This window comes from Somniosus microcephalus, chromosome 4 (genome assembly GCF_052327205.1).
Source record: "Somniosus microcephalus isolate GS21.2 chromosome 4, FLI_Smic_1.0, whole genome shotgun sequence".
NCBI classification, from domain to species: domain Eukaryota; kingdom Metazoa; phylum Chordata; class Chondrichthyes; order Squaliformes; family Somniosidae; genus Somniosus; species Somniosus microcephalus.
In genome coordinates this window covers 312,682,656-312,708,937 of record NC_140990.1, presented here as the reverse complement: position 1 = coordinate 312,708,937, position 26,282 = coordinate 312,682,656, and the positions used below count along the sequence as shown (strand labels likewise).

General features: G+C 45.7%; 1 protein-coding gene across 2 annotated transcripts in view; it reads left to right on the top strand.

Annotated features, from left to right (window-relative positions):
• The first annotated feature begins 343 nt into the window (after positions 1–343).
• Positions 344–26,282, top strand: part of LOC147120602 (ATP-binding cassette sub-family B member 6-like) — a 276,275-nt gene continuing 250,336 nt past the window's right edge. Inside the window, exons 1-3 of one of the 2 annotated variants that reach the window (XM_085986730.1) lie at positions 344–528; positions 2,992–3,523; positions 24,142–24,279. In XM_085986730.1, the coding sequence (XP_085842856.1) occupies positions 3,008–3,523; positions 24,142–24,279 (654 nt within the window). In that variant the 5' untranslated portion in view covers positions 344–528; positions 2,992–3,007. Of the gene's footprint in view, positions 555–2,991; positions 3,524–24,141; positions 24,280–26,282 lie in introns of both variants that reach the window. The other variant, XM_085986729.1, reaches the window with a different exon arrangement.

Sequence of the window (26,282 nt, the reverse complement as noted above, 5' to 3'; positions counted from 1 at the left end):
TGGTCAATATTTATCCTTCAACCAACATCGCTAAAACATGATCTGGTCATTTCTTTAATTGCTGTTTGTGGGAGCTTGCTGTGCGCAAATTGGCTGCCGTGTTCCCCTACATTGCAACAGTGACGATATTTCAAAAGTACTTTATTGGTTGTAAAGAGCTTTGGGACATTCTGAGGTCATGAAAGGCGCAAGATAAATGCAAGCTCTTTCTTAATCCATGGTGCTTTGCAGACTGGGAGAAGTACTGTTTGTAGTTTAACTGACTCTGGCACTACATTTGAAATCAATCAGACTGTAGGATCTAGGGAAAGTTGAGGCAATGTGTTTAGAACCAAAGGCTGTGGGATGACTCAGCGCCGGCGCTAGGACCCAGTGAGCGTGGTGGAGCGGCGCAGTTGTTGACGAGGCGGCAGCTAGGCCGTGTGTTGCATCGTGTGTGCCGGGCAGTGAGGAGAGTCGGTGTCGCGCGTTTAACTTCTTAGGCCATTTACCTCTCCAAGACTTCGGGGCGGGGGAGAGAAAAATAAAGTGAGCAAAGCGTGTGTGTGCTGGAGGTAAGGGAGAGCTCGTAGTACGGGGTCTGCTGTCTGCTTACACACCCCTCAATTTATTTGAAGGGTTTTTTCATTCCTGCTTTTTGGTGAAATTAAAGGGGCTGAGTTTGGACTTCCAGCTCCTGCAATCGGCACAGTAAATGTCCATTTAATCGAGTATCGCCCATTGTTCAGCTCAGCCGATTTAAAGTGACACTGCGGTGTGTCAAAGAGCACCGAGTGTGCGGTGTCGTGCAGTGTCAAAGCACCGAGTGTGCGGTGTCGTGTCAAAGCACCGAGTGTGTGGTGTAGTATCAAAGCACCGAGTGTGTGGTGTAGTATCAAAGCACCGAGTGTGTAGTGTCAAAGCACCGAGTGTGCGGTGTAGTGTCATGCAGTGTCAAAGCACCGAGTGTGCGGTGTCGTGCAGTGTCAAAGCACCGAGTGTGCAGTGTCGTGCAGTGTCAAAGCACCGAGTGTGCGGTGTCGTGCAGTGTCAAAGCACCGAGTGTGCGGTGTCGTGCAGTGTCAAAGCACCGAGTGTGCCGTGTCGTGCAGTGTCAAAGCACCGAGTGTGTGGTGTCGTGCAGTGTCAAAGCACCGAGTGTGTAGTGTAGTGTCAAAGCACCGAGTGTGTAGTGTAGTGTCAAAGCACCGAGTGTGTAGTGTAGTGTCAAAGCACCGAGTGTGTGGTGTAGTGTCAAAGCACCGAGTGTGTGGTGTAGTGTCAAAGCACCGAGTGTGTGGTGTAGTGTCAAAGCACCGAGTGTGCGGTGTCGTGCAGTGTCAAAGCACCGAGTGTGCGGTGTCGTGCAGTGTCAAAGCACCGAGTGTGCGGTGTCGTGCAGTGTCAAAGCACCGAGTGTGCGGTGTCGTGCAGTGTCAAAGCACCGAGTGCAGTGTCGTGCGGTGTCAAAGCACTGAGTGCGGTGTCGTGCGGTGTCAAAGCACCGAGTGTGCAGTGTCGTGTAGTGTCAAAGCACCAAGTGTGTGGTGTAGTATCAAAGCACCGAGTGTGCGGTGTCGTGCAGTGTCAAAGCACCGAGTGTGCGGTGTAGTATCAAAGCACCGAGTGTGTAGTATCAAAGCACCGAGTGTGCGGTGCGGCGCAGTGTCAAAGCACCGAGTGTGCGGTGCGGCGCAGTGTCAAAGCACCGAGTGTGCGGTGCGGCGCAGTGTCAAAGCACCGAGTGTGCGGTGCGGCGCAGTGTCAAAGCACCGAGTGTGCGGTGCGGCGCAGTGTCAAAGCACCGAGTGTGCGGTGTGGCGCAGTGTCAAACAAATGCTGGAATGTCCTACTGGGGCTTGGTGGCTGCAGTTCTGACCTTTCAATGCTGTCCTATAACCCAGACTAAATATTGTTGCTTGCCCCTGTCGTGCTTCTGTTGGCCTTCCTGATCTTTCTGCCCCTTTCCTTTTCATTGCTGTCTCATTTCCTAACATCTCAGCTGCTTACCTGAGCTATCCCCAGCCCTTATCTGAAACCCAGACTGAACATACTTATCTCAGTGCTGGTTACAGCCCTGCCAGAGACAGATTACACGCGAGTAGGTTTTCCTGTTAACCGCCCCCCTCGCCAATTGCGTCTCAATTTTTTTTGCAACAAAATTCTTCGCCTTTATATATTCTTTGACTCATGCAACAAGCCTGCACCCAGGCTTATCAATACTGCCATGGAGAAATAGTCATGTGTTGTAACGATAGCAAGGGAGAAAAATATGTTTGCGTACAAATTTGTTTTAACTCGTTCATGGGATGTGAGCGTTGCAGGTAAAGAAAGAAAGAAAGACTTGCATTTATATAGCGCCTTTCACGACCACCGGACGTCTCAAAGCGCTTTACAGCCAATGAAGTATTTTTTGGAGTGTAGTCACTGTTGTAATGTGGGAAACGCGGCAGCAAGGTCCCACAAACAGCAATGTGATGATGACCAGATAATCTGTTTTTGTTATGTTGATTGAGGGATAAATGTTGGCCCCAGGACACCGGGGATAACTCCCAGTATTTATTGCCCATCCCTATTTTCCCTAGAGAAGAGGGCGGTGAGCTGCCCTCTTGAACCGCTAAAGTCTGTGTGGTGAAGGTGCTCCCACAGTGCTGTTAGGGAGTTACAGGATTTTGACCCAGCGATGATGAAAGAACGGTGATGTATTTCCAAGTCGGGATGGTGTGTGACTTGGAGGGGAACTTGGAAGTGATGGTGTTCCCATGTGCCTGCTGCCCTTGTCCTTCTAGGTGGTAGAGGTCGCGGGTTTGGGAGGTGCTGCTGAAGAAGCCTTGGCGAGTTGCTGCAGTGCATCTTGTAGATGGTACACACGCAGCCACGGTACGCCGGTGGTGGAGGGAGTGAATGTTTAAGGTGATGGATGGGTTACTGTGTATATGTTGAGTTAGTGTTAAATACACAACTGTTTTTGGTGGCTGTTGCAATAATTCCTGTTGGTCTTTTGTTTTCCAGCTGACTGTCCGATACAATGGCCATTCTTGAAAGTTACTGCGAAGGCAATGCATCCTTGTCAGAAGTATGGATACAACAAGGACTTTTCCCATGTTTTTATTTCACTCTAGTTTCAACAGTACTCTTGAGCATCGCCTTCCTCCTTGGCGCGTTGCAATGCGCTTGCTATAACATGTATGGCACTACAATGGAGCCAAAATATGTACCTCGCTCTCGTCTCTTCCTGCTGCAGGTGTTCCTATCGGTGATCCTGCTGCTGCAGTTTGTAATCTATATTCTTTGGCAATCCTTTGGCTTGGGCACGGTGTACGGATACATGATTGTCTACTCGTGCCTGTCTGCGTTTGGGTGGGCATGTACCATCTTTCTGCTGCGCCTGGAACACACCAGGGTGTTGGTGCGGGACAGGACACGCGGTCACAGTACCATTCTCCTACTCTTTTGGGCTCTGGCTTTTGCAGCTGAGAATTTGGCTTTCGTGTCGTGGAAAAGTCCTCTGTGGTGGTGGTCACTGGACAGCACTGATCACAAGGTAGGTTCTGGGAATATCACTTGATGAGGAGCTAACAGTGGATTGGGTGTGTAAGGGCTGAGCTCAGCAAGGTTCCTTCTGAGATCCACACAAGATTGGTTGCTTTTTATGACTTGTCCGTGATTTTACATGTCTGTTTTTGAAGAAGAACTGACGGTGAAATGGGCAGAAGCATAGCAAATGGAGTTCAATGTGGAGAAGTGTGAAGTGATGCACTTTGGAAGGACTAATATGGAAAGACAGTATACTATAAATGGCACGGTTTTGAAAAGTGTAGATAAGCAGAGAGACCTTGGAGTCCATATACACAAATCCTTAAAGCTGGCAAGGCAGGTTGATAAGGTGGTTAAAAATCATGTAGGTTATTTGGTTTTATAAATAGAGGAATTGAATATAAAAGCAAAGAGATGCTAGAACTTTATAGATCACTGGTTAGGTCTCGGCTGGAGTATTGTGGACAATTCTGGGCACCACACTTCAGAATAGATGTAAATGGCTTAGAAAGGGTACAGAGGACGGTTACCAGGATGTTACCAGGGATGAGGGACTTCAGTTATGAGGAGAGTTTGGAAAAGTTAGGATTGTTCTCCTTGGAACAGAGAAGATTACGAGGTGACCTAATAGAGGTTTTCAAGATGATGAGAGGTTTTGATAGAGTAAATAGAGAAAAAATATTCCTTCTGGTGAGTGGATCAATAACTGGAGGCTATAGATTCAAAATCATTGGCGACAGATCTAGAGGGGAGATGAGAATTTTTTTCACTCAGAAAGCTATCGGAATCTGGAACGCTCAACCTGAGAAGCTGATTCCAAAGGGAGTTGGGCAGGTACTTGAGGATGAAGAATTTACAGGGTTACGGACAAAAAGCAGGGATGTGGGACTAAGCATGACTGCTCTTTCAGTGTGGCAGTATTGATTAAGGAGAATGTTACAGTGCTGGAGAGAGAGGATGTCCTGGAGGGGTCAAGGACAGAATCTATATGGCTAGAGTTAAGAAACAATAGAGGTGCCATTACACTACTAGGTGTATTCTATAGACCACCAACTAGTGGAAAAAATATGGAGGAGCAAATTTGCAGAGAAATTACAGAGAGGTGCAAGAACTGTAGAGTAGTGATAATGGGAGACGTTAACTATCCTAATATAGACTGGGATAGTAATAGTGTAAAGAGCAGAGAGGGGGAAGAATTTCTGAAGTGTGTTCAGGAGAACTTTCTTGATCAGAATGTTTCCGGCCCAGCGAGGAAGGAGGCATTGCTGGATCTGGTTCTGGGGAATGAGGTGGGTCGAGTGGAGCAAGTGTCAGTAGGGGAACGTTTAGGGAGCAGTGATCATAGTATCATAAGGTTTAGATTAGCTATGGAACAGGACAGGGAGCAATCTAGAGTAAAAATACTTAATTGGAGGAAGGCCAATTTCAGTGGGATGAGAACCGATCTGGCCCAGGTAAATTTGAATCAAGCATTGGCAGGAAAAACTGTAATGGAACAATGGGCTGCCTTTAAAGAGGAAATAGTTCGGGTACAGTCGACGTACATTCCCACTAGAGGAAAAGGTAGGGCAACTAAAGTCAGGGCTTCCTGGATGACAAAAGAGATAGAGAGTAAGATGAAGCTGAAAAAGAGCGCGTATGACAGATGTCAGGTCGAGATTACATCTGAGAATCAGGCTAAATACAGAAAGTTCAGAGGAGAAGTGAAAAAGTAAATAAGAGGGAAAAAGAGAGGGTATGAGAATAGAATGGCAGCTAACATTAAAGGTAATCCAAAAGTCCTCTATAGGCATATAAATAGTAAACGGGTAGCAAGAGGAGGGGCAGGACCGATTAGAGACCAAAAAGGAGACCTACGCATGGAGGCAGAGGGTATGGCTGAGGTACTACATGAGTACTTTGCATCTGTCTTCACCAAGGAAGAAGATGGTGCCATAGACATAGTGAAAGAGGAGGTAGAGGAGATACTGGGTGGGATAAAAACTGATAAAGAGGAGGTACTAGAAAGGCTGGCTGTACAAAGTAGATAAGTCACCAGGACCAGATGGGATAGAGTCATAGAGTCATAGAGTTTTACAGCACAGAAAGAGGCCCTTCGGCCCATCGTGTCTGCGCCGCCCATCCATCCCTGTCCAGTCTAATCCCATTTTCCAGCATTTGGTCCATAGCCTTGTATGCAATGGCATTTCAAGTGCTCATCCAAATGCTTCTTGAATGTTGTGAGGGTTCCTGCCTCTACCACCCTTTCAGGCAGTGAGTTCCAGCTTCCAACCACCCTCTGGGTGGAAAAAGTTCCTCCTCAAATCCCCCCTAAATCTCCTGCCCCTTACCCTGAATCTGTGCCCCCTTGTTATTGACCCCCCTACTAAGGGGAAAAGTTCCTCTTTATCTACCCTATCTATGCCCCTCATCATTTTGTACACCTCAATCAGGTCCCCCCTCAGCCTCCTTTGCTCCAAGGAAAACAACCCCAGCCTGTAGAGTCTCTCTTCATAGCTAAGGCGCTCCATCCCAGGTAACATCCTGGTGAATCTTCTCTGCACCCTCTCCAGAGCAATCACATCCTTCCTATAGTGAGGCGACCAGAACTGCACACAGTACTCCAGCTGTGGCCTCACCAGCGTTTTGTACAGCTCCATCATAACCTCCCTACTCTTATATTCTATGCCTCTGCTAATGAAGGCAAGTATCCCATATGCCTTTTTAACCACCTTATCTACCTGCTCCGCTGCCTTCAGGGATCTATGTACATGTACACCAAGGTCCCTCTGACCCTCTGTACTTCCTAGGGCCCTACCACCCATTGTGTATTCCCTTGCCTTATTTGACCGTCCAAAATGCATCACCTCGCATTTTTCCGGGTTAAATTCCATTTGCCACTTTTCCGCCCATCTGACCAACCCGTTAATATCGTCCTGTAGCCTGAGACTTTCCTCCTCGCAATTTACCACCCCACCAATTTTCGTGTCATCCGCGAACTTACTGATCATACCCTTTACATTCTCATCCAAATCGTTAATGTAGATCACAAACAGCAAGGGACCCAGCACCGATCCCTGAGGTACCCCACTGGACACAGGCTTCCAGTCACAAAAGCAACCTTCGACCATCACCCTCTGCCTCCTGCCACTCAGCCAGTTTAGGATCCAACGCGCCAAGGCCCCCTGGATCCCATGGGCTCTTACCTTCTTGACCAGTCTCCTATGCGGGACTTTGTCAAAAGCTTTACTGAAGTCCATGTAAACCACATCCACAGCATTTCCCTCATCTACACAGCTAGTCACCCCCTCGAAAAATTCAATCAGATTGGTCAGACATGATTTACCCTTGACAAAGCCATGCTGACTATCCCCGATTAATCCTTGCCTCTCCAAGTGGAGACTAATTCTGTCCCTCAGAATTTTTTCCAATAATTTCCCTACCACAGATGTTAGGCTCACTGGCCTGTAATTCCCTGGTTTATCCCTGCTACCCTTCTTGAATAATGGTACTACGTTAGCTGTTCTCCAGTCCTCTGGTACATCCCCTGTGGCCAGAGAGGTTCTGAAAATTTGTGTCAGAGCCCCCGCAATCTCCTCCCTTGCCTCACACAACAGCCTGGGATACATCTCGTCCGGGCCTGGGGATTTATCCACTTTTTGGCCTGCTAAAACCGCTAGTACCTCCTCCCTCTCGATGCTAATATGTTCAAGTATGTCACAGTCCCCTTGCCCGATTTCTATGCCTACATCATCTTTCTCCACAGTGAACACGGAGGCAAAAAATTCATTTAAAACCCCACCTACTTCTTCTGGCTCTACACACAGCTTGCCACTTTGGTCCCTAATGGGCCCTACCCTTTCCCTGGTTATCCTCTTGCCCTTAATATACTTATAAAACATCTTAGGATTTTCCTTTATCTTGCTCGCCAGTGTTATTTCATGGCCCCTCCTCGCCCTCCTAATTTCCTTTTTAAGTATGCCCCTGCACCTCTTATACTCCTCTAGGGCTTCCACCGTCTTTTGTCTTTTGTAACTGCCAAAAGCCCCCCTTTTTTTCCTAATGCATTTTTGTATGTCCTTTGTCATCCAAGGTTCCCTTTGCTTGTTGGTCCCACCCTTGACCCTTACAGGAACATGTTGGTGTTGTACTCTCTCTATTTCCCTTCTGAAAGCCTCCCACTGTTTTGATGTGGATTTTCCTATAAGTAGCTGCTCCCAGTCCACTTTGGCCAGATCCTGTCTTATCTTATTAAAATCTGCCTTCCCCCAATTTAGAACCCTTATTTCCGGGCCGTCTTTGTCTTTTTCCATGACCACCTTAAATCTCACCGAATTGTGGTCACTATCGCCAAAATGCTCTCCTACAGACACGTCCACCACCTGCCCGTCTCCATTCCCTAGAATTAGGTCCAGCACCGCTCCCTCTCTTGTAGGACCTTCTACATGTTGGCTCAAAAAGCTTTCCTGAATGCACTTTAAGAATTTTTCACCCTCCAAGCCTTTCACACTCTGACTATCCCAATTTATATTGGGGAAGTTGAAATCCCCCACTATTATTACCCTATTATTTTCGCACTTCTCTGAGATTTGCCTGCATATCTGTTCCTCTATCTCCCCCTGGCTGTTTGGGGGCCTATAGTACACTCCCAGCATCCTAGGAAGTGAAGGAAGAAATCCCGGAGGTACTGGCCATAATCTTCCAATCCTCCTTAGAAACGGAGGTGGTGCCAGAGGACTGGAGAATTGCAAATGTTACACCATTGTTCAAAAAAGGGTGTAAAGATAAACCCAGCAATGACAGGCCGGTCAGTATAACATCAGTAGTGGGGAAGCTTTTAGAAACAATAATCGGGGACAAAATTAACAGTCACTTGGACAAGTGTGGATTAATTAAGGAAAACCAGCATGGATTTGTGAAAGACAAATCGTGTTTAACCAACTTGATCGAGTTTTTTGATAAGGTAACATCAGGGCAATGCGGTTGACGTGGTGTACATGGATTTCCAAAAGGTGTTCGACAAAGTGCCACATAATAGGCTTGCCAGCACAGTTGAAGCCCATGGAATAAAAGGGACAGTGGCAGCATGGATACGGAATTGGCTAAGTGACAGGAAACAGAGAGTAGTGGTGAACGGTTGTTTTGGGACTGGAGGAAGGTTATACAGTGGTGTTCCCCAGAGGTCGGTTCTCGGATCACTGCTTTTCTTGATACATGAAACTCTTTTTTAACCGGCACCTAAATATCCGGAAACCTCTCTTAACCGGCAAAATTCAGGAGTAGGTTCAGGTAAGTTTTACTATATATTAGTGGCCATGTAACCGGGGTTCCTGCACCTGTGGCCATGCAACAGGGACTCCTGGATCTGTGGCCGTGTAACCGGGACTCCTGCACAAGTGCCTGCACCTATGGCCGTGTACGGGGCTCTCATACCTTGGTAAGTATACCTCTCTGTAATCCGGACTTTTTGAGCAACCGGCACCACGCCGGTCCCGGATAAAAGAGTTTCCTGTATATATTAATGACTTGGATGAGGGTGTACAGGGCAAAATTTCAAAATTTGCAGATGACACAAAACTTGGAAGTATAGTGAACAGTGAGGAGGATAGTGATAGACTTCAGGAGGACATAGACAGGCTGGTGGAATGGGCGGACACGTGGCAGATGAAATTTAACACAGAAAAATGTGAAGTGATGCATTTTGGTAGAAAAAATGAAGAGAGGAAATATAAAATAAAGGGTATAATAAAGGGGGTGCATGAACAGAGAGACCTAGGGGTATATGTGCATAAATCGTTGAAGGTGGCAGGGCAGGTTGAGAAAGTGTTTAAAAAGCTTACGCGAACCTGGGCTTCATGAATAGAGGTATAGAGTACAAAAGCGTGGAAATTATAATGAACATTTATAAAACACTGGTTCGGCCTCAACTGGAGTATTGTGTCCAATTCTGGGCGCAGCACTTTAGGAAGGATGTGAAGGCCTTGGAGAGGGTGCAGAAAAGATTTACAAGAATGATTCCAGGGATGAGGGACTTCAGTTACATGGACAGACTGGAGAAGCTGGGGTTGTTCTCCTTAGAGCAGAGAAGATTGAGAGGAGATTTGATAGAGGTGCTCAAAATCATGAGGGATCTGGACAGAGTAGATAGAGAGAAACTGTTCCCATTGGCAGAAGGGTTGAGAACCAGAGGACACAGATTTAAGGTGATTGGCAGAAGAACCAAAGGCGACATGAGGAAAAACTTTTTTACGCAGCGAGTGGTTAGGATCTGGAATTCACTGCTTGTAAGGGTGGCGGAGGCAGACTCGATCACCGTTTTCAAAAGGGAGTTGGATAATTCCTGAAGGAGAATTTTTTTCAGGGCTACGGGGAAAGGAGGGGGAAGTGGGACTAGCTGAAGGGCTCTTGCAGAGATCCACCATGGGCTCGACGGGCCGAATGGCCGCCTTCTGTGCTGTAATCATTCTGTGATATAAAACACTAGTTTAGCCCCACCTGGAGTATTGTATCCAATTCTAGGCACCACACTTTGGGAGGGACGGGAAGGCTTTGGAGAGATTTACTAGAATGACTGCAGGAATGAGGGAATACAGTTACGTGGATAGACTGGAGAAGCTGGGGTTGTTCTCCTTAGAACAGAGAAGGCTAAGAGGAGATTTGATAGAGGTGCTTAAAATGATGAAGCATTTAGATAGTTTCTCTTTATTTACTCTGTTTCCAATGGCTGAAAGATCAATAATGAGAGGGCACAGATTTCAGGTGATTGGCAAAAGAAGCAGAGGCGAGATGAGGAAAAACTTTTTTACGCAACAAGTGGCTAGGATTTGGAATGCACTGCCTGAAAGGGTGATGGAGGCAGATTTAGTAGTGGCAGAGATATGGGGAAAGACTGGGGGAGTGGGACTAACTGGATTGCTCTTCGAAAGAGACGGTGCAGACTCAATGGGCCGAATGGCCTCGTTCTGTGCTGTACTATTCTATGATTGCACCGCATACCTAGTGCACATTCACCCTCCATCTCCACTATTGTGAAGTACTGGTGGGAAACAAATCAAATAGGAACATAGGAATTGCTAGATGAGGAAAGACTAAGGTCCATCTAGTTCACCTACCATCCTGGTGGTCGGAGTGCAACAATAATGGAGCTGTTGACTAATCACAGTGATCAGTCTTTATCAATGAGTCTACAACAGACATGAGGTGAGGAAACCCCTAGTGCTGGAGAGCTTTGGGAACCTTAGGTCCAAAGTCGCCTGTTGCTCCCAAGCACGCTACTTCTATTGTATGGTAGTAACAAAGCAAATCAAATGTCAATATCTAAGTCAGATATCCAGGCCAAAGCTTCCTGTGTAACAGCGTGGATATCTTGTAGGCTGCCTGTGAATTTCCTCTGAGGGCAGTGCTCAATGATGTGCTCCAGGGTCTGATTAGGAGCTCCACATTTGCATGATGGGGATGCTGTATTCTTCCATCTGTGGAGAAGGTGGCAGCATCTACCATGACCGGTTCTGAGGCAGTTGATGGTTGTCCACTGTTTGCGAGGAAGGTTTGATCCTTCAGGTTGTACCGTGGGGTCCTCTATAAGGAATCAATTCCGTATGTCACAGTTCTTCCAAGCATTTCGCCATCGGTCATCAAGGCCGAGGGGAGATCGCTGAAGGGCTTCGGCGACGGTCCAAAATGACCTTCTAGATTTGAGTAGGTTGTTCAGATCAGCCTGGATTAGCCTGTCTTTGTTGGTGTAGTGGTTGTGTTCTCTGGAGACTGCATATTCACGGCGTAGGTGTGGTGGTGCGATGTTTGCAAGCACGGGCAGCCAAGGTGTTGATGTCGATAAAAGCATAATTCTCATAGTAGATTTCAGCTGGACATCAACGGATTTGACATCCACACTCACTACTTGTCATGACTAAAATTACTCAAATAACTAACAGAAAAAATCTCCTGAATAATTTTTTATATATAAGCTGGGTAAAAATTATTATAAAGTGGTTGCAGCTGCTTTCTATTAATGACCTTTAATTCTTACCCAATTTATTCAAGGTGGGTAGTTGGGGGGAAATCTTGAAGCGGTTGGTTGAGGAATAATAGAATTACAGGTGGACTGGTCACTTACCTGCATGTTTTCTGCTCATAACATTTTGCTTCTCCTGGTGCGAGCTGCAGCTCCCAACCAATATACTGGCTACCTGGGCGTGAGGTACAGGCTGCAGCCTAATTGCGGGATGGTTTATTTATAGAACTTCAGATACCCAGGAGTGACGTCGTCTTCATCATAAAGGAAAAAAAAAGAAAGACTTGCATTTATTTAGAACCTATCCCAAACCTGGACGTCCCAACGCGCTTTACAGCCAATTAAGTTACTTTTGTTCTAAGTGTAGTAATGTAGGGAAATGCAGCAACCAAATTGCACACAGCAAATTCCCATAAACAGCAATTAGATAATGATCAGATAATCTGTTTTAGTGATATTAGTTAAGGGCTAAATACTGGCCAGGACATGAACTTCCCTGGACGTCTACAAAATAGTGCCATAGGACTTTTACGTCCACCTGAGAAGGCAGACGGGGCCTCGGTTTAACGTCTCATCTGAAAAATGGCACTTCCGACAGTGCAGCGCTCCCTGGGTTATGTGCTCAAGTCTCTGGAGTGGGGCCTGAAACCACAACCTTCTGACTCAGAGATGAGAGTGCTACCACAGAGCCACAGCTAATACCTGATTATACCAGGTATAATCTTGACAAAGGGTTTCGACCTGAAATGTTGACTCTGTTTCTCTCCACGGATGTTGCCTGGCCTGCTGAGTTTTTCCAGCATTTTCTGTTGTTACCTGATTATACCAGTTATGTTAAATCTTGTAACTCGCTCCAAGAATCCATTACTCGATTTGAAAAATGCTGGAGGCATACAACAGGCCAGTCAGTATCTGAAAGAGAAAGATACGTTAATGTTTTTGAATTGAACACTAGGTCAGAAGTGGTGACGGTCACTCCTGGAACATTAACTTTCTGTGGATGCATGAGCCTTGTATTGTATTACAGTGCATGGAGCGTTTCATGGTATAACATTCCTGTCACCGTAAAACAGGAACAGCATGCGTTTATAATTTAAGGAGAATCACCCCTCTCCCTTTACAAAGAGTGTAAAAATGGTTAAAAATTTGTGCTTAGCATGCCCCTGAATTTCCAATATGTGCCACCATCGTGCCTGTGCCGGCTCTTTGAAAGAGCTACCAATTAGGCCCACTCCCCCGCTCTTTTCCCCATAACCCTGCAGATTTCTCCTTTTCAAATATGTAACCAATTCCATTTTGAAAGTTACGATCAGAAATTGTGCTTTAGTTACTACAGGTAAAGGGAAAACTAAAAGATGTAAAGCGATTAAACCAGGAGAGAGAAATAAGAAACATGTGAGTAAAACAGAACTGAAGGACAGGCTAGGGTGTGTGGCCCAAATAAGCGTTCTTTATACAAACGCACGGAGTACGAGGTATAAATTGAATGAACTGCAGGCACAAATTCAAATTGGAGGGTGTGACATTGTAGCCATTACTGAGACATGGCTGCAAGACAGTCAGGACTGGGAACTAAATATACAGGAAACTTTGTGCTATCCGGCACCGACGGGACCGAGCTGTTGCCGTTCCCTCAAAACTGCCGGACACTCCAGCGCTAATGTTGAAACATACGGAGATTTTCAGCTCCGTGTGAATCAACAAACCCTATTGCTTAGCAACAGCTTCTAAACAGTCAGCAAGCGTCTCTGTAGCGTCTCTAGCTGAAGCTGTTGCTTAGCTACAGACCTTGCAGAGCTTGACTGTTGAGAAAAAAGCAACGAAAAGAAAAAAAACAGCTCCTGATTTTTGCCGGTGGCTCAAGCTTGCCGGACATTTAGCCTCCGGATAACACAAAGTTTCCTGTACCAAGTTATAAGGTGTACAGGAAAGATAGGGAAAATGGCAGAGGGGGAGGAGGAGCATTCGTGATTAAGGATGAAATCACTGCAACGATAATAAGGGAGGATATAACGAGAGATAAGCAGGCAGTGGAGACTTTATGGGTAGAATTAAGAAATAGGAAAGGATTCAAGACTGTAGTTGGAATTGTGTATAGGTCCTCTGGTAATAGCTGTGAAGTACTAGATTGTATAAATGCAGAGATTAGACAAGCATGTAGTAAAGGCAGAGTGGTTTTAATGGGAGATTTTAACTTTCATAGATTGGGATAAGCAGACTAGCACCTGTCAGAAAGGTAGTGAATTTCTTGAGTGTGTCCGGGATAGTTTTCTACAACAATATGTCCCAGAGGCAACAAGGGGGCACGCCATATTAGATTTAGTAATGAGCCAGATTTAGTTAACAGCCTAATTATGCGTGAACATTTGTCCAATAGCGAGCATAACATGATCGAGTTCAACGTAGTGTTTGAAAGGGAGAAATGTGAAACAGCTACGTAAGATTCTAGATTTAGGTAAGGCCGACTTCAACGGGATGAGGCAGAGACTGCTCACAGTAAACTGGGCAAATCTGTTCATGGGTAACATGACAGAAGATCAGTGGGAGATGTTTAAAAAAGAATTCAAGGTGCTATAGAACCAGTTTATACCCCTGAGGGGCAAGAGCTCTACTTGCCAAAACAAACCAGCCATGGATGGCTAAGGAGGTAAGGAACAACATAAAACTAAAAGAAAAAGCATACAAAAATGCAAAAAATAGCACCGATCCTGACGAAAGGAAAGATACACAAAACAGACAGTAAGAGCTTCAAAAAGGGAGTATGAAAAGAAAATTGCACGGGATATCAAAATCAATACAAATAATTTTTACAATTGCATTAGGAAAAAGAGGGTAGTCAGGAGCAATGTTGGCCCCTTAAAAACTGAAAGCGTTGTCAATGATAAGGAAATGTCGGACATGTTTAATAATTACTCAGCGTCAGTATTTACAATAAAAGAAGAGAATAGCATGCTGGAAATCCCAAGGAAACTAATATTGAAACAGGGACAGGGACTCAATAAAATTAATGCAAGCTAAATAACAGTAATGAAGAAAATAATGGCACTAAGGACAAACCCCCAGGACCAGATGGTTTCCATCCCAAGGTTTTAAAGTAAGTAGGTGAGCACATTGCAGATGCCCTAACTATAATCTTCCAAAGTTCTCCAGATTCAGGAACCGTTCCTTTAGATTGGAAAATTGCGCATGTCACTCCGCTATTTAAGAATGGCGCGAGGGAGAAACCAGGGAATCATAGCCCAGTGAGCCTAACATCTGTTGTGGGGAAATTGCTAGAGTCAATATTTAAGGATAGGGTAACTGAAAATCTCGAAAATTTTCAGTTGATCAGAGAGAGCCAGCATGGATTTGTGAAGGGTAGGTCATGCCTGGCAAACCTAATTGAATTTTTTGAAGCGGTGACTAAAGTAGTGGACAGGGGAATGCCTATGGATGTTATTTATATGGACTTCCAGAAGGCATTTGATAAAGTCCCACATAAGAGACTGTTATCTAAGGTAGAAGCCCACGGAATTGAGGGCAAATTATTGACCTGGTTAGGAAATTAGCTGAGCGGCAGCAGACAGGGTAGGGATAATGGGCAGGTACTCAAATTGGCAGGATGTGACTAGTGGTGTCCTGCAGGGATCTCTGTTGGGGCCTCAACCATTCACAATATTTATTAATGACTTAGATGATGGCATAGAAAGTCATATATCCAAATTTGCCGATGACACAAAGATAAGCGGCATTGTAGGCAGTGTAAATGAAAGCATAAAATTACAAAAGGATATCGACAGATTAAGTGAATGGGCAAAACTGTGGCAAATGGATTTCAATGTAAGCAAATGTGAGGTCATCCACTTTGGACCTAAAAAGGATCGAACAGGGTACTTTTCTAAATGGTGAAAAGCTAAAAACAGTGGAGGTCCAAAGAGACTTGGGGGTCCAGGTACATTAAAATGTCATGAACAGGTACAGAAAATAATCAAAAATGGAATGCTGGCCTTTATATCTAGAGGACTAGAATACAAGAAAGAAAGAAAGACTTGCATTTATATAGCATCTTTCACGACCACCGGCCGTCTCAAAGCGCATTACAGCCAATGAAGTACTTTTGGAGTGTAGTCACTGTTGTAATGTTGGAAACGCGGCAGCCAATTTGCGCACAGCAAGGTCCCACAAACAGCAATGTGATAATGACCAGATCATCTGTTTTTGTTATGTTGATTGAGGGATAAATATTGGCCAGGACACCGGGGATAACTCCCCTGCTCTTCTTCAAAATAGTGCCATGGGATCTTTTACGCCCACCTGAGAGAGCAGACGGGGCCTCGGTTTAACGTCTCATCTGAAAGACGGCACCTCTGACATTACAAGGGGGTAGAAGTTATGCTGCAGCTGTACAAAACCCTGGTTAGACCACACCTGGAGCACTGTGAGCAGTTCTGGGCACCACACCTTAAGAAGGATATATTGGCCTTGGAGGGAGTGCAGCGTAGGTTTACCAGAATGATACCCGGACTCCAAGGGTTAAGTTACGAGGAGAGATTACACAAATTAGGGTTGTATTCCCTGGAATTTAGAAGGTTAAGGGGTGATCTGATCCAAGTTTTCAGGATATTAAGGGGAACTGATAGGGTAGATAAAGAGAAATTATTTCCGCTGGTTGGGGAGTCTAGGACTAGAGGACACAGTCTAAAAATTAGAGCCAGGCCTTTCAGGAGTGAAATTAGGAAACACTTCTACACACAAAGGGTGGTAGAAGTTTGGAATTCTCGTCTGCAAATGGCAATTGATGCGAGATCGATAATTTTAAATCGGAGATTGATAGCTTTTTGTTAACCAAAGGTTTTAAGGGATATGGGTCAAAGGCAGGTATATGGAGTTAGGTCGCAGATCAGCCATGATCTCATTGAATGGCGGAACAGACTCGAGGGGCTGAATGGCCTACTCATGTTCCTCTGTGCCTATCAATCTGCTTCCACCGACCTTTCAGGCAGTGCATTCCAGATCACAACAACTCGCTGCGTAAAAAGAAATTCTCATCTCACCCCTGGCAGGAGGGTCGGTAACCAGAGGACACAGATTTAAGATAATTGGCAAAAAAGCGAGGGGGGAGATGAGGAGAATGTTTTTTTTACGCAGCTAGTTAATTTCGGCTCATCCAAGACTGGCTGTCGGACAAGCAGTCTGACAACACAGAGGCAGTGGAGATTGGGGATTCGAGAAAGGTGGTGGCGGGATAAAGCTCGGATTTGTCATTGTACATGTGGAAGCTGACCCCACGTCTGTGGACGATGGTTCCACAGGGCAACCTGTAGTTGAGTAAGAGCAGAGAGCCAAGGACAGATCTTTGGGGGACTCCGGGGGTAACGGTGTGGGGGCAGGAAGAGAAGCCATTGCTGGAGATGCCCCGCCTGCGATCGGATAGGCAAGAATGGAACCATTCGAGTTTTGCGAAGGTTTTGCACTGATTCCTTCTGTATGCTTTACTCAGGAAAATCACATTATAAAGGAAGATAATACTGGAGTGAAATCCAGGTACAATCTACTGTTAATTTAAAATTGTTTTTGTACAAGAAATGGAATTATCCAACAATTAGAGTAAAGCAACTTAATTATAACGGCATTTCTCTTTTCTTTGTGCTCGAAGATCTGAAGTCATCAGATAGCCTGAATTACGGAACTGAATTAAAAGTAGGCTTTATTGTCCATGTCCTATTGCAACGTGCCTTGGGTCTTCCTGCGGAGATCCCACTGCACTCTGGAATGAACTACCTCCTCTTCACCATACACTGTTCCTTCTTCCAGCTCTCTGGAAACAGGTAGCCCTCTCGCTTGCCGTGGGAGGAGCGACTGTGGAAGGTGGCTCGATCTCTCTCTCTCTTGCAGACAGTTTATTAATTCTAGCCCACTTTTTTGAGTTATAAAAGTGAAAATGCATTTAAAGAAATAGTTAAAGTGGATTGGTTCTTTAACACCGTTCCATTTAAATATTTTCTGCCTGTTTTACCCTCGAGTGCCTGGATGTGTGGGTGGGAGGCTGACCACTCTCACTCTGTTTGGGGCGGAAGCTTTTTTATGAGTGAGAGGAACAGGCTGTGTGTGTACAGACACACTCTAGTATTTGAGTGATGAGCTGTAGCAATCTTAGATCTGTACCATTTACTGTCTCTTCCAGGGCACTTTCCTTTCTGTGCAATGCACAATTTTACAATTACTGTAAATTCCTCTTCAACTGAGGCAGTGAGTGTGTGCTTTTGTTTATATAATCAACTGCCATGTCATGTGCAATGACTCAGCATGCAATGGTTGTTCTGTTCATATGTGGTTTTACTTAATTTTTGTTGCCTCAGAACAGTTTTGCTGTGTCACTCAGTGTTGTGTCATTGTAACTTTCTGTTTTCAAATATTGTTGAAATGTTGTTATTTGTGTTAATCTATTCAGGGAATTGGATATATACTTGAAAAGGAGAAATGAACAGGGAGGCAGCATAGGCATGATGGGCCGAATGGCCTACTTATGTTCTGTATGATTCTATTCAATTTTAGTTGGCACCAACTTTTAATTTGAGAATGAACATTTTTAAACAGATAATTTTCTTTTAGTTTTGGTCAAATATTTCTTAACAGCCGTAGACAGATAGTGTTGGAGGGGGTCAACATAACATAAGAAATGGGAGCAGGCATAGGGCATTTGCCCCTCGAGCCTGCCCCGCCATTCAATAAGATCATGGCTGATCTTGGGCTCAAAGCCACTTCCCTGCCCGCTCCCCAGAACCCATAAGAACATAAGAAATAGGAGGTGTTGTGTCTCCTTGTGTTCTTGTACTATATATATATATATATTACAGACACTTTTAGTTCATTTTTAGTTAGTGCTTTTACTTAGCTGTTTTTTTGCTTTGTTACAGTGCTGCCGCATGGTGCGGAGTGATGCAAGATGTCCGACGCTGCACTGTGCACTGCCCGTGCACAGTGTGCCACATAGCAATATAACTACACCATACCAAAGTAGTTCCATACCAAAGTAGTTCCATTTAATGATGTGATACTATAACAATGTAACAGGAGGTTGCCTCCCACGCGAACGTCTTCTGGACTTGTCCCTCTGTTCGGTGGCATTGTGCGAGGATGCTGCATGGTCTGTTTTATCATGGGTCTCTCTGTTGCAGCCAACCTATTGCAACGTGTCTTCCTGCGGAGATCCCACTCCACACTAGAATGATCTACCTCCTCTTCACCATACACTGTTCCTTCCAGCTCTCTGGAAACGGGCAGCGATGTCCTCTCGTTTGCCGTGTGAGGAATGACTATGGAAGGTGGCTCGATCTCTCTGTCCTGTGGACAGTTTATTCATTCTGACCCCCCCACCCCCTGTTTTTGAGTTATCACTCACAAGGAAAGGGCAGGCTCATCCCAGTGCTGTGGGCAAACCACTGGACCACTTGCCTGTGGGAGGGCAAAAAGAAAAAGTAAATGGCCAAACAATAGGCTGATGAAGGGAAGGGCCATGAGCGTGTGGGCACTGTTTGGGGGGGGGGGGGGGGGCAGGGGTCTTTATCTTTGTCTGTGAAATGGCAGAAGGAAGACAGTGTTTGTAGAACCACAGCACCACTAAACCCAGCTGGGGGATAGACGCAAATAATGTTCCCTCTGGATGGCCTGAAAATCATGCCTAAACCTTCCAAGGGCCATATTCCATGACGCGAATTCCTGGTCCCAAACACGTTTGACTGCGTTGTGTTGTTGAATGTTGTTAATCCTGTTTGCATATTGATTCAAGTTGACCATTTTAAATTCTTTCTTTATCCATGTTTTTAATTTGTTTTGTTTAACTTCCTGTAGTTGCTACTCCACCCCAAAACTTTATAAATGACAGTTAAAACCTGCAGTTTCACCATTTTCATTTTATAACAGGGACATGTCATTGTATTGGGCAGATTGAAAGGGTGCTGTTGCTGCATTCGGAGTTTTGTAGCTATGTTCAGTACCTTGAACCGCTGTAAGAAGATCTATTGCAAGTCAGTGACCATGGCTGTCATCTTTATTTGGCATTGGAGCCTGTGTCAGATCTATTGCAGTATCAGTTTTTGGAAAGTGGTTTCCAACTTAAGCTGGGTTGTTTTCCTTAGAGCAGCGAAGGTTATGGGGAGATTTAATAGAGGTGTTCAAAATTATGAAGGGTTTTGATGGAGTAAATAAGGAGAAACTGTTTCCAGTGGCAGGAGGGTCGGTAACCAGAGGACACCGGTTTAAGATAATTAGCAAAAGAGGGTAGATAAGAAGAATTTTTTTTACACAGTGAGCTGTTGTGATCTAGAATGCACTGCCTGAGAGGGTGGTGGAAGCAGATTCAATAGTAACTTTTAAAAGGAAATTAGAAATATACTTGAAAAGGAAAAAAAATTGCAGAACTATGGGGAAAGAGCAAGGACTAATTGGATAGTTCTTTCAAAGAGCCGGCACATGCACGATGGGCCGAATGGCCTCATGGGCGCTGTATGATTCTATAATTCTATTTCAGTGCAAACCGCAGAGGAGGAGGGAAGGGAGGGGAGTGGGTGGAAGAGTTGGTGGAATGGAATGCTGCAGAATGGAGCACATGGGAACAAGGATTGTGGTGCGAGCTGGGAGTGCGGCATTCCCTCGGCACTGCCCTCCGACAGTGCGGCATTCCCTCAGCACTGCCCCTCCGACAGTGCGGCATTCCCTCGGCACTGCCCCTCCGACAGTGCGGCATTCCCTCGGCACTGCCCCTCCGACAGTGCGGCATTCCCTCGGCACTGCCCCTCCAACAGTGCAGCATTCCCTCAACACTGCCCCTCCAACAGTGCAGCGCTCCCTCGACACTGCCCCTCCGTCAGTGCAGCATTCCCTCGGCACTGCCCCTCCGACAGTGCAGCATTCCCTCAACACTGCCCCTCCAACAGTGCAGCGCTCCCTCGACACTGCCCCTCCGTCAGTGCAGCATTCCCTCGGCACTGCCCCTCCGACAGTGCAGCATTCCCTCAACACTGCCCCTCCGACAGTGCAGCGCTCCCTCGGCACTGCCCCTCCGTCAGTGCAGCATTCCCTCGGCACTGCCCCTCCGACAGTGCAGCATTCCCTCAACACTGCCCCTCCAACAGTGCAGCATTCCCTCAACACTGCCCCTCCAACAGTGCAGCGCTCCCTCGGCACTGCCCCTCCGTCAGTGCAGCATTCCCTCGGCACTGCCCCTCCGACAGTGCAGCATTCCCTCAACACTGCCCCTCCGACAGTGCAGCGCTCCCTCGGCACTGCACTGAAGTGCCAGCCTAGGCTTTGTGCTCGAGTCTCTGGAGTGGATCTTGAACCCAAGACCTTCTGACCTTCCACTGAGCCACGCCTGACACCTTGACAACCATCACAAATGATTACTGGTGAAAACTAGCCGTTTCTTTATAATAAATATATATGGTGTCCATCCTGGCATTTGGTGACTGTTTAATAATGACGGATATCAGGAAGGACGGGTGTTCTGTGGATCTGCCCGGGTTACCTTTGATGGCAAGGCAAACTTTCATTGGGCTAGAGATTGTATGTAGTCTGTGAAGGGATGGGCTTAATGGGTCAAATTGCCTATTCCTATTCCATGCCTTATATATTCAATGTTTTACATATGAGTTTGGCGCTATGTTGGTTTGAAGTACTTATACTATTTGACTTTTAATGAGTCATTTATTGGAAATGTATAAATTAGAACCATAGTCGTGCACAGCCTGTGTGAGCTGTGAGAAATTACTCACCATTCTCACCTGTCTTCTGACAAACTGGAAGGGGAACATTCTGGGCGAAGCACTAAGAATAGTTGTATCAGGTAGAATAGCCATTTTATTATGGAGGAGGGCTAACTTCAGTGAGTTGAAAGGGATCTGGCCCAGGTGGATTGGAATCAAGAATTGGTAGGCAAAATTGTAATTGAACAATGGGAGATCTTCAAAGAGAAGATGGTTCGAGTACAGAGTAGACGCATTCTCGTGAGGGGGAAAGGAAGGGCATCTAAAGCTAGAGCTCCCTGGATGACTGAAGATATAGAGATTAAAATGAGACAGAAAGAGGACAATTATGACAATTGTAAGGTTCATAATACAGTAGAGAACCAAGCTGAATACAAAATGTACTGAAGAGATCTGAAAAAGGGAATAAGAGGGGCAAAGAGAGAGTCTGAGACTAGATTAGTAGTTAGCATAAAAGGGAAGCCAAGAGTCTTTTATAAACATACTAGCTGGGGGGAGCCCGGCTTTGCCAGGGCTGTTTTGGGCCGGGCAGTTTAAATCGAGTCCCAGGCTTTAGGGCCCTGTCTGTGTCCCTTTGTGAATCTGCTGCCGGGCAACATTTCTACCTTTTAATACCTTGAAAGATGAAAGTGAAAGTACTTATAAAACATTTTTGGTAAATCTTATGTTATTTTTAAAAGATACTAACTTTCAAAGTAGTTTGAGCTGGAAGCTGAAGTCATGGCACTGAAACAATGGCTGCCAGATCCCCGAGATGAAAACGATTAGTCCCGCCCACACACACACACACCGATTGGCCAACCATCAGGGGACCGTACTGTAGGATTGGTCAATCGTGACGGCACAGGATTGGTCGAACCTTGACGTCAGTCAATCAATGCTAGCAGATAATGAGTTTAATTTTGAAGGTTTTTTGCATAAGGCGCGAACAATTTTCGTCCGACCGAAAAGTAAATACGCTTACCAGCGTCCCGGAAGCGTAAGCTTTCTTCGGAGGTAACGCGCGCGTAGGTACGCGGTATAACTTTCGAACGCATAGCCGGACAGACGCACACCCGAGGACAGACAGACAGAAGGACAGACAGATCGACTCCTTTATTATATATATATAGACTAGCTGGGGGGAGCCCGGCTTTGCCAGGGCTGTTTTGGGGTGGGCGGTTTAAATCGAGTGCCAGGCTTTGGGGCCCTGTCTGTGTCCCTTTGTGAATCTGGTGCCGGGCAACATTTTAAATCGAGTCCCAGGCTTTAGGGCCCTGTCTGTGTCCCTTTGTGAATCTGCTGCCAGGCAACATTTCTACCTTTTTAATACCTTGAAAGATGAAAGTGAAAGTACTTATAAAACGTTTTTGGTAAATCTTATGTTATTTTTAAAAGAGAAACTAACTTTTTCAAAGCTGGATAAGGAGAGTAGTTTGAGCTGCAAGCAGTGAAAGAATGGCTGGCAGATCCCTGAGATGAAAACGATTAGTCCCGCCCACACACACACTTAATACCTTGAAAGATGAAAGTGAAAGTACTTATAAAACATTTTTGGTAAATCTTATGTTATTTTTAAAAGAGATACTAACTTTCAAAGTAGTTTGAGCTGGAAGCTGAAGTCATGGCACTGAAACAATGGCTGCCACATCCCCGAGATGAAAACGATTAGTCCCGCCCATACACACACACACCGATTGGCCAACCATCAGGGGACCGTACTGTAGGATTGGTCAATCGTGACGGCACAGGATTGGTCGAACCTTGACGTCAGTCAATCAATGCTAGCAGATAATGAGTTTAATTTTGAAGGTTTTTTGCATAAGGCGCGAACAATTTTCGTGCGACCGAAAAGTAAATACGCTTACCAGCGTCCCGGAAGCGTAAGCTTTCTTCGGAGGTAACGCGTGCGTAGGTATGCCGTATAACTTTTGAGCGCATAGCCGGACAGACGCACACCCGAGGACAGACAGACAGACAGAAGGACAGACAGAACGATTCCTTTATATAGATAGATAGATAGAAGATAGATAAATAGCAAAAGGTTAGTCAAAGGAAGGGTGGGGCTGATTAGGGACCAAAAAGAAGATCTTCTTGTGGAGGCAGAGGGCATGGCTGAGGTACTAAATGAGGACTTTGCATCAGTCTTCACTGGAGAAGATGCTGCCAGTGTAGCAGTAAAGGAGGAGGCAGTAGCAATATTTGATAGAATAAAAATAGATAAAGAAGAGGTACTTAAAAGGTTGGCAGTCCTCAAAGTAGAAAAGTCACCCGATCCGGATGGGATTCATCCTGGGTTACTGAGGGAAATAAGGGTGGAAATTGCTCTGGTGGAGGCTCTGCTACAATCCTCCTTGGATATGGGAATGGTGACAGAGGTCTGGAGGATTGCAAATGTTGCACACCTGTTTTAAAAAGGGGAGCGGGATAAACCCAGCAACTGCAGGCCAGTCCGCCTAATGTCGGTGTTGGGAAAACTTTTTAGAGACAATAATCCAGTACAAAATTAATTGGCATTTGGAAAAGTATAGGTTAATAAATCAAAGTCAGCAAAGATTTGTTTAAGACAAATCGTGTTTGACTAACTTGATCGAGTACTTCGATGAAGTAACAGGGTATATGACAATATCGTATACTACCTACACAGAAGGGCAAAGGATATATGACAACGTCCTATAAAAACCCAACAAGCACATTACTGCAATTGTTTGAGAAAGCTCTTGTGGGAACCTTGTGCTACGCTAACGATCAGAGAAGAAAACTCCGTCTGAAGTTGTGAGGAAGGGCACGTATCTGAAACATGAGCCCGTCTGTTTTTGTTGCAGCTGCTGCTGCCCCGTTGTGTGTTTCCAGCATTGTATGTTCTCAGTCCATCTCGACTTACAGATGACATTTATTTCTGTCTCCCAGGTACACTTTGGTCTGTGGATGGTGCGATACATCTGTACGTTTCTGCTCTTTGTCCTCGGGATGAAAGCACCAGGTTTGCCTCGAAGGCCCTATATGATCATAATTAACGAGGATGAACGAGATGTTGAATACAGCGAGGTACGTGGAACACACATACTCTACTAAAGAAAGGACGTGCATTTCTATAGCACCTTTCACAACCTCTGGACGTCCCAAAGCGCTTTACAGCCATTGAATTACTTTTGAACAACGTTCCCTATAAGCTGCGCGGTTGCGTAGCTCTCTGCCAGTCCTGCGCAGCCCGGGACCAGCATTGCGATGTTAAAGTTCAACTGTGAATGGGCCACACAGCCCCTTAAAGGGGCCGCGGACTCAAAAAAAGAAATTACGGGGAACATTGCTTTTGAAGTGTAGTCACTGTTGTAATGTAGGAAACGCGGCAGCTAATTTGTGCACAGCAAGATCCCACAAACAGCATTGAGATAATTACCAGCTAATCTGTTATTGTAGGTGTTGGTTGAAGGAATAATGTTGGCCAGGTCACCGGGGATAACTCCCCTGCTCTTCTTCGAAATAGTGCCATGATCTTTTACACCCACCTGAGAGGCCAGATGGGGCCTCGGTTTAACGTCTCATCCGAAAGACGGAACCTCTGACAGTGCAGCACTCCCTCAGTACTGTACAAGAGTGTCAGCCTAGGTTATGGGCTCAAATCTCGAGAGTGGGATTTGAATGCATGACCTTCTGACTCAGAAGTGGGAGTGCTACCTCTGAGCCAAGGCTCAAAATACTTAGAATGGCAAATACTCCATATCCATGCATGATTATTTTGTCTTGTGATATTTAATTTTATATAAATCTTGACGATAAGTCTCCGCTTAGTTCTGTTGATAATATCTCGCTTCTGAGCCAGTAATTTTGCAGTACTGTATTATCACAGGTGCTGTCCTTCAGAAAGACATTGAACCAATGTCTAATTTGCCTGTTCCACTGGTTCCCATGGTATTATTGAAAGCAGAACAGGGAGTTCCCCTAATGTTTTGGCCAATATCCCTCCCTCAGCCAACAGTGTAAAAAAGCATTGGGGTAAATTTTTATTTCATGACGCGCTGGGAACGGGAGGGGATGGGGGAGGGTCCGGTAGCGTGCGGGAAATCCGAAAGTCTAAGTTTCCCCGCATGCTGTGGAGATTTAACTCTGGTTCCCTGCCCGGACGTCAGCTTGATTGACAGGTTTGGCTTCCAGTCGGGCGGGGAACGCTCCGGAGGAGGCCGCAGGACCTGGTAGGTCCGGTCCCCGACCCCGGGGGGGGGGGGGCAGTGTCCGATCCCTGACCCCAGGGTGGTCCGATCCGTGGGGGGGGAGGTCGCGGTTTGATGGTGGTGGAGCTTGGAGAGCTGGGTGGAAGCACCCCTGTTCCTCCTGGCCCACTTGCCTTCTCCCCGAGGCTGTCCTCTCCTCGCTGCAGCTGCCAGGGTCCCAAGGAGCGGGTTGGCTGTCTGCCACTTCTCCCACCTCAGTAAAACCCAGAATTCAGCGGGTTGGAGCCGGCTTCCTGACACGCTTGGAATTTTTGCCCATTTAACCCCCTCACCCAGTTACCCGTGTTAAAATCCCCCCATTGTGTCATTGCAATCTATGGGATTTTGATGTGTGGAAAATAACTATTTAGATGTGAAGTGCTTTGAGATGTTTGTGAAATGTGATAAGTGGCTATCAAAGTTCCCTCTAAGCTGCGCTTTGTTGTGCGCGGCCTGTTTATTTCAATGCTTTTAAATTTCTGCACATGCGCGGTATTTCCAATGGAAATGCTTGTGAACGACGTGCACGGTACCTTGCAGAGTACTCGCGGCCACGCACACGCGCAGCTTAGAGGAAACATCGGTGGCTATCTAATATCAAGGTAAGTCATTTAACGAAGAAGTGACTGTACACTAGAAAGGATTTTTTTTTTTTAAACACCAGCAACTCTCCCTTTTAAAGGGTAAATAAAATCTGAAAAATCACACGATCACGTGATTTTTCCTTCCAGCATACCAACCTATCCGTTACAGCTTTCAATCTGTACTTGAACAAGCAGATAGGACCTCGGATTAATGTTTCATTTGAAGGAGGCATCCCTGATGTTGCAGCATTCCCTC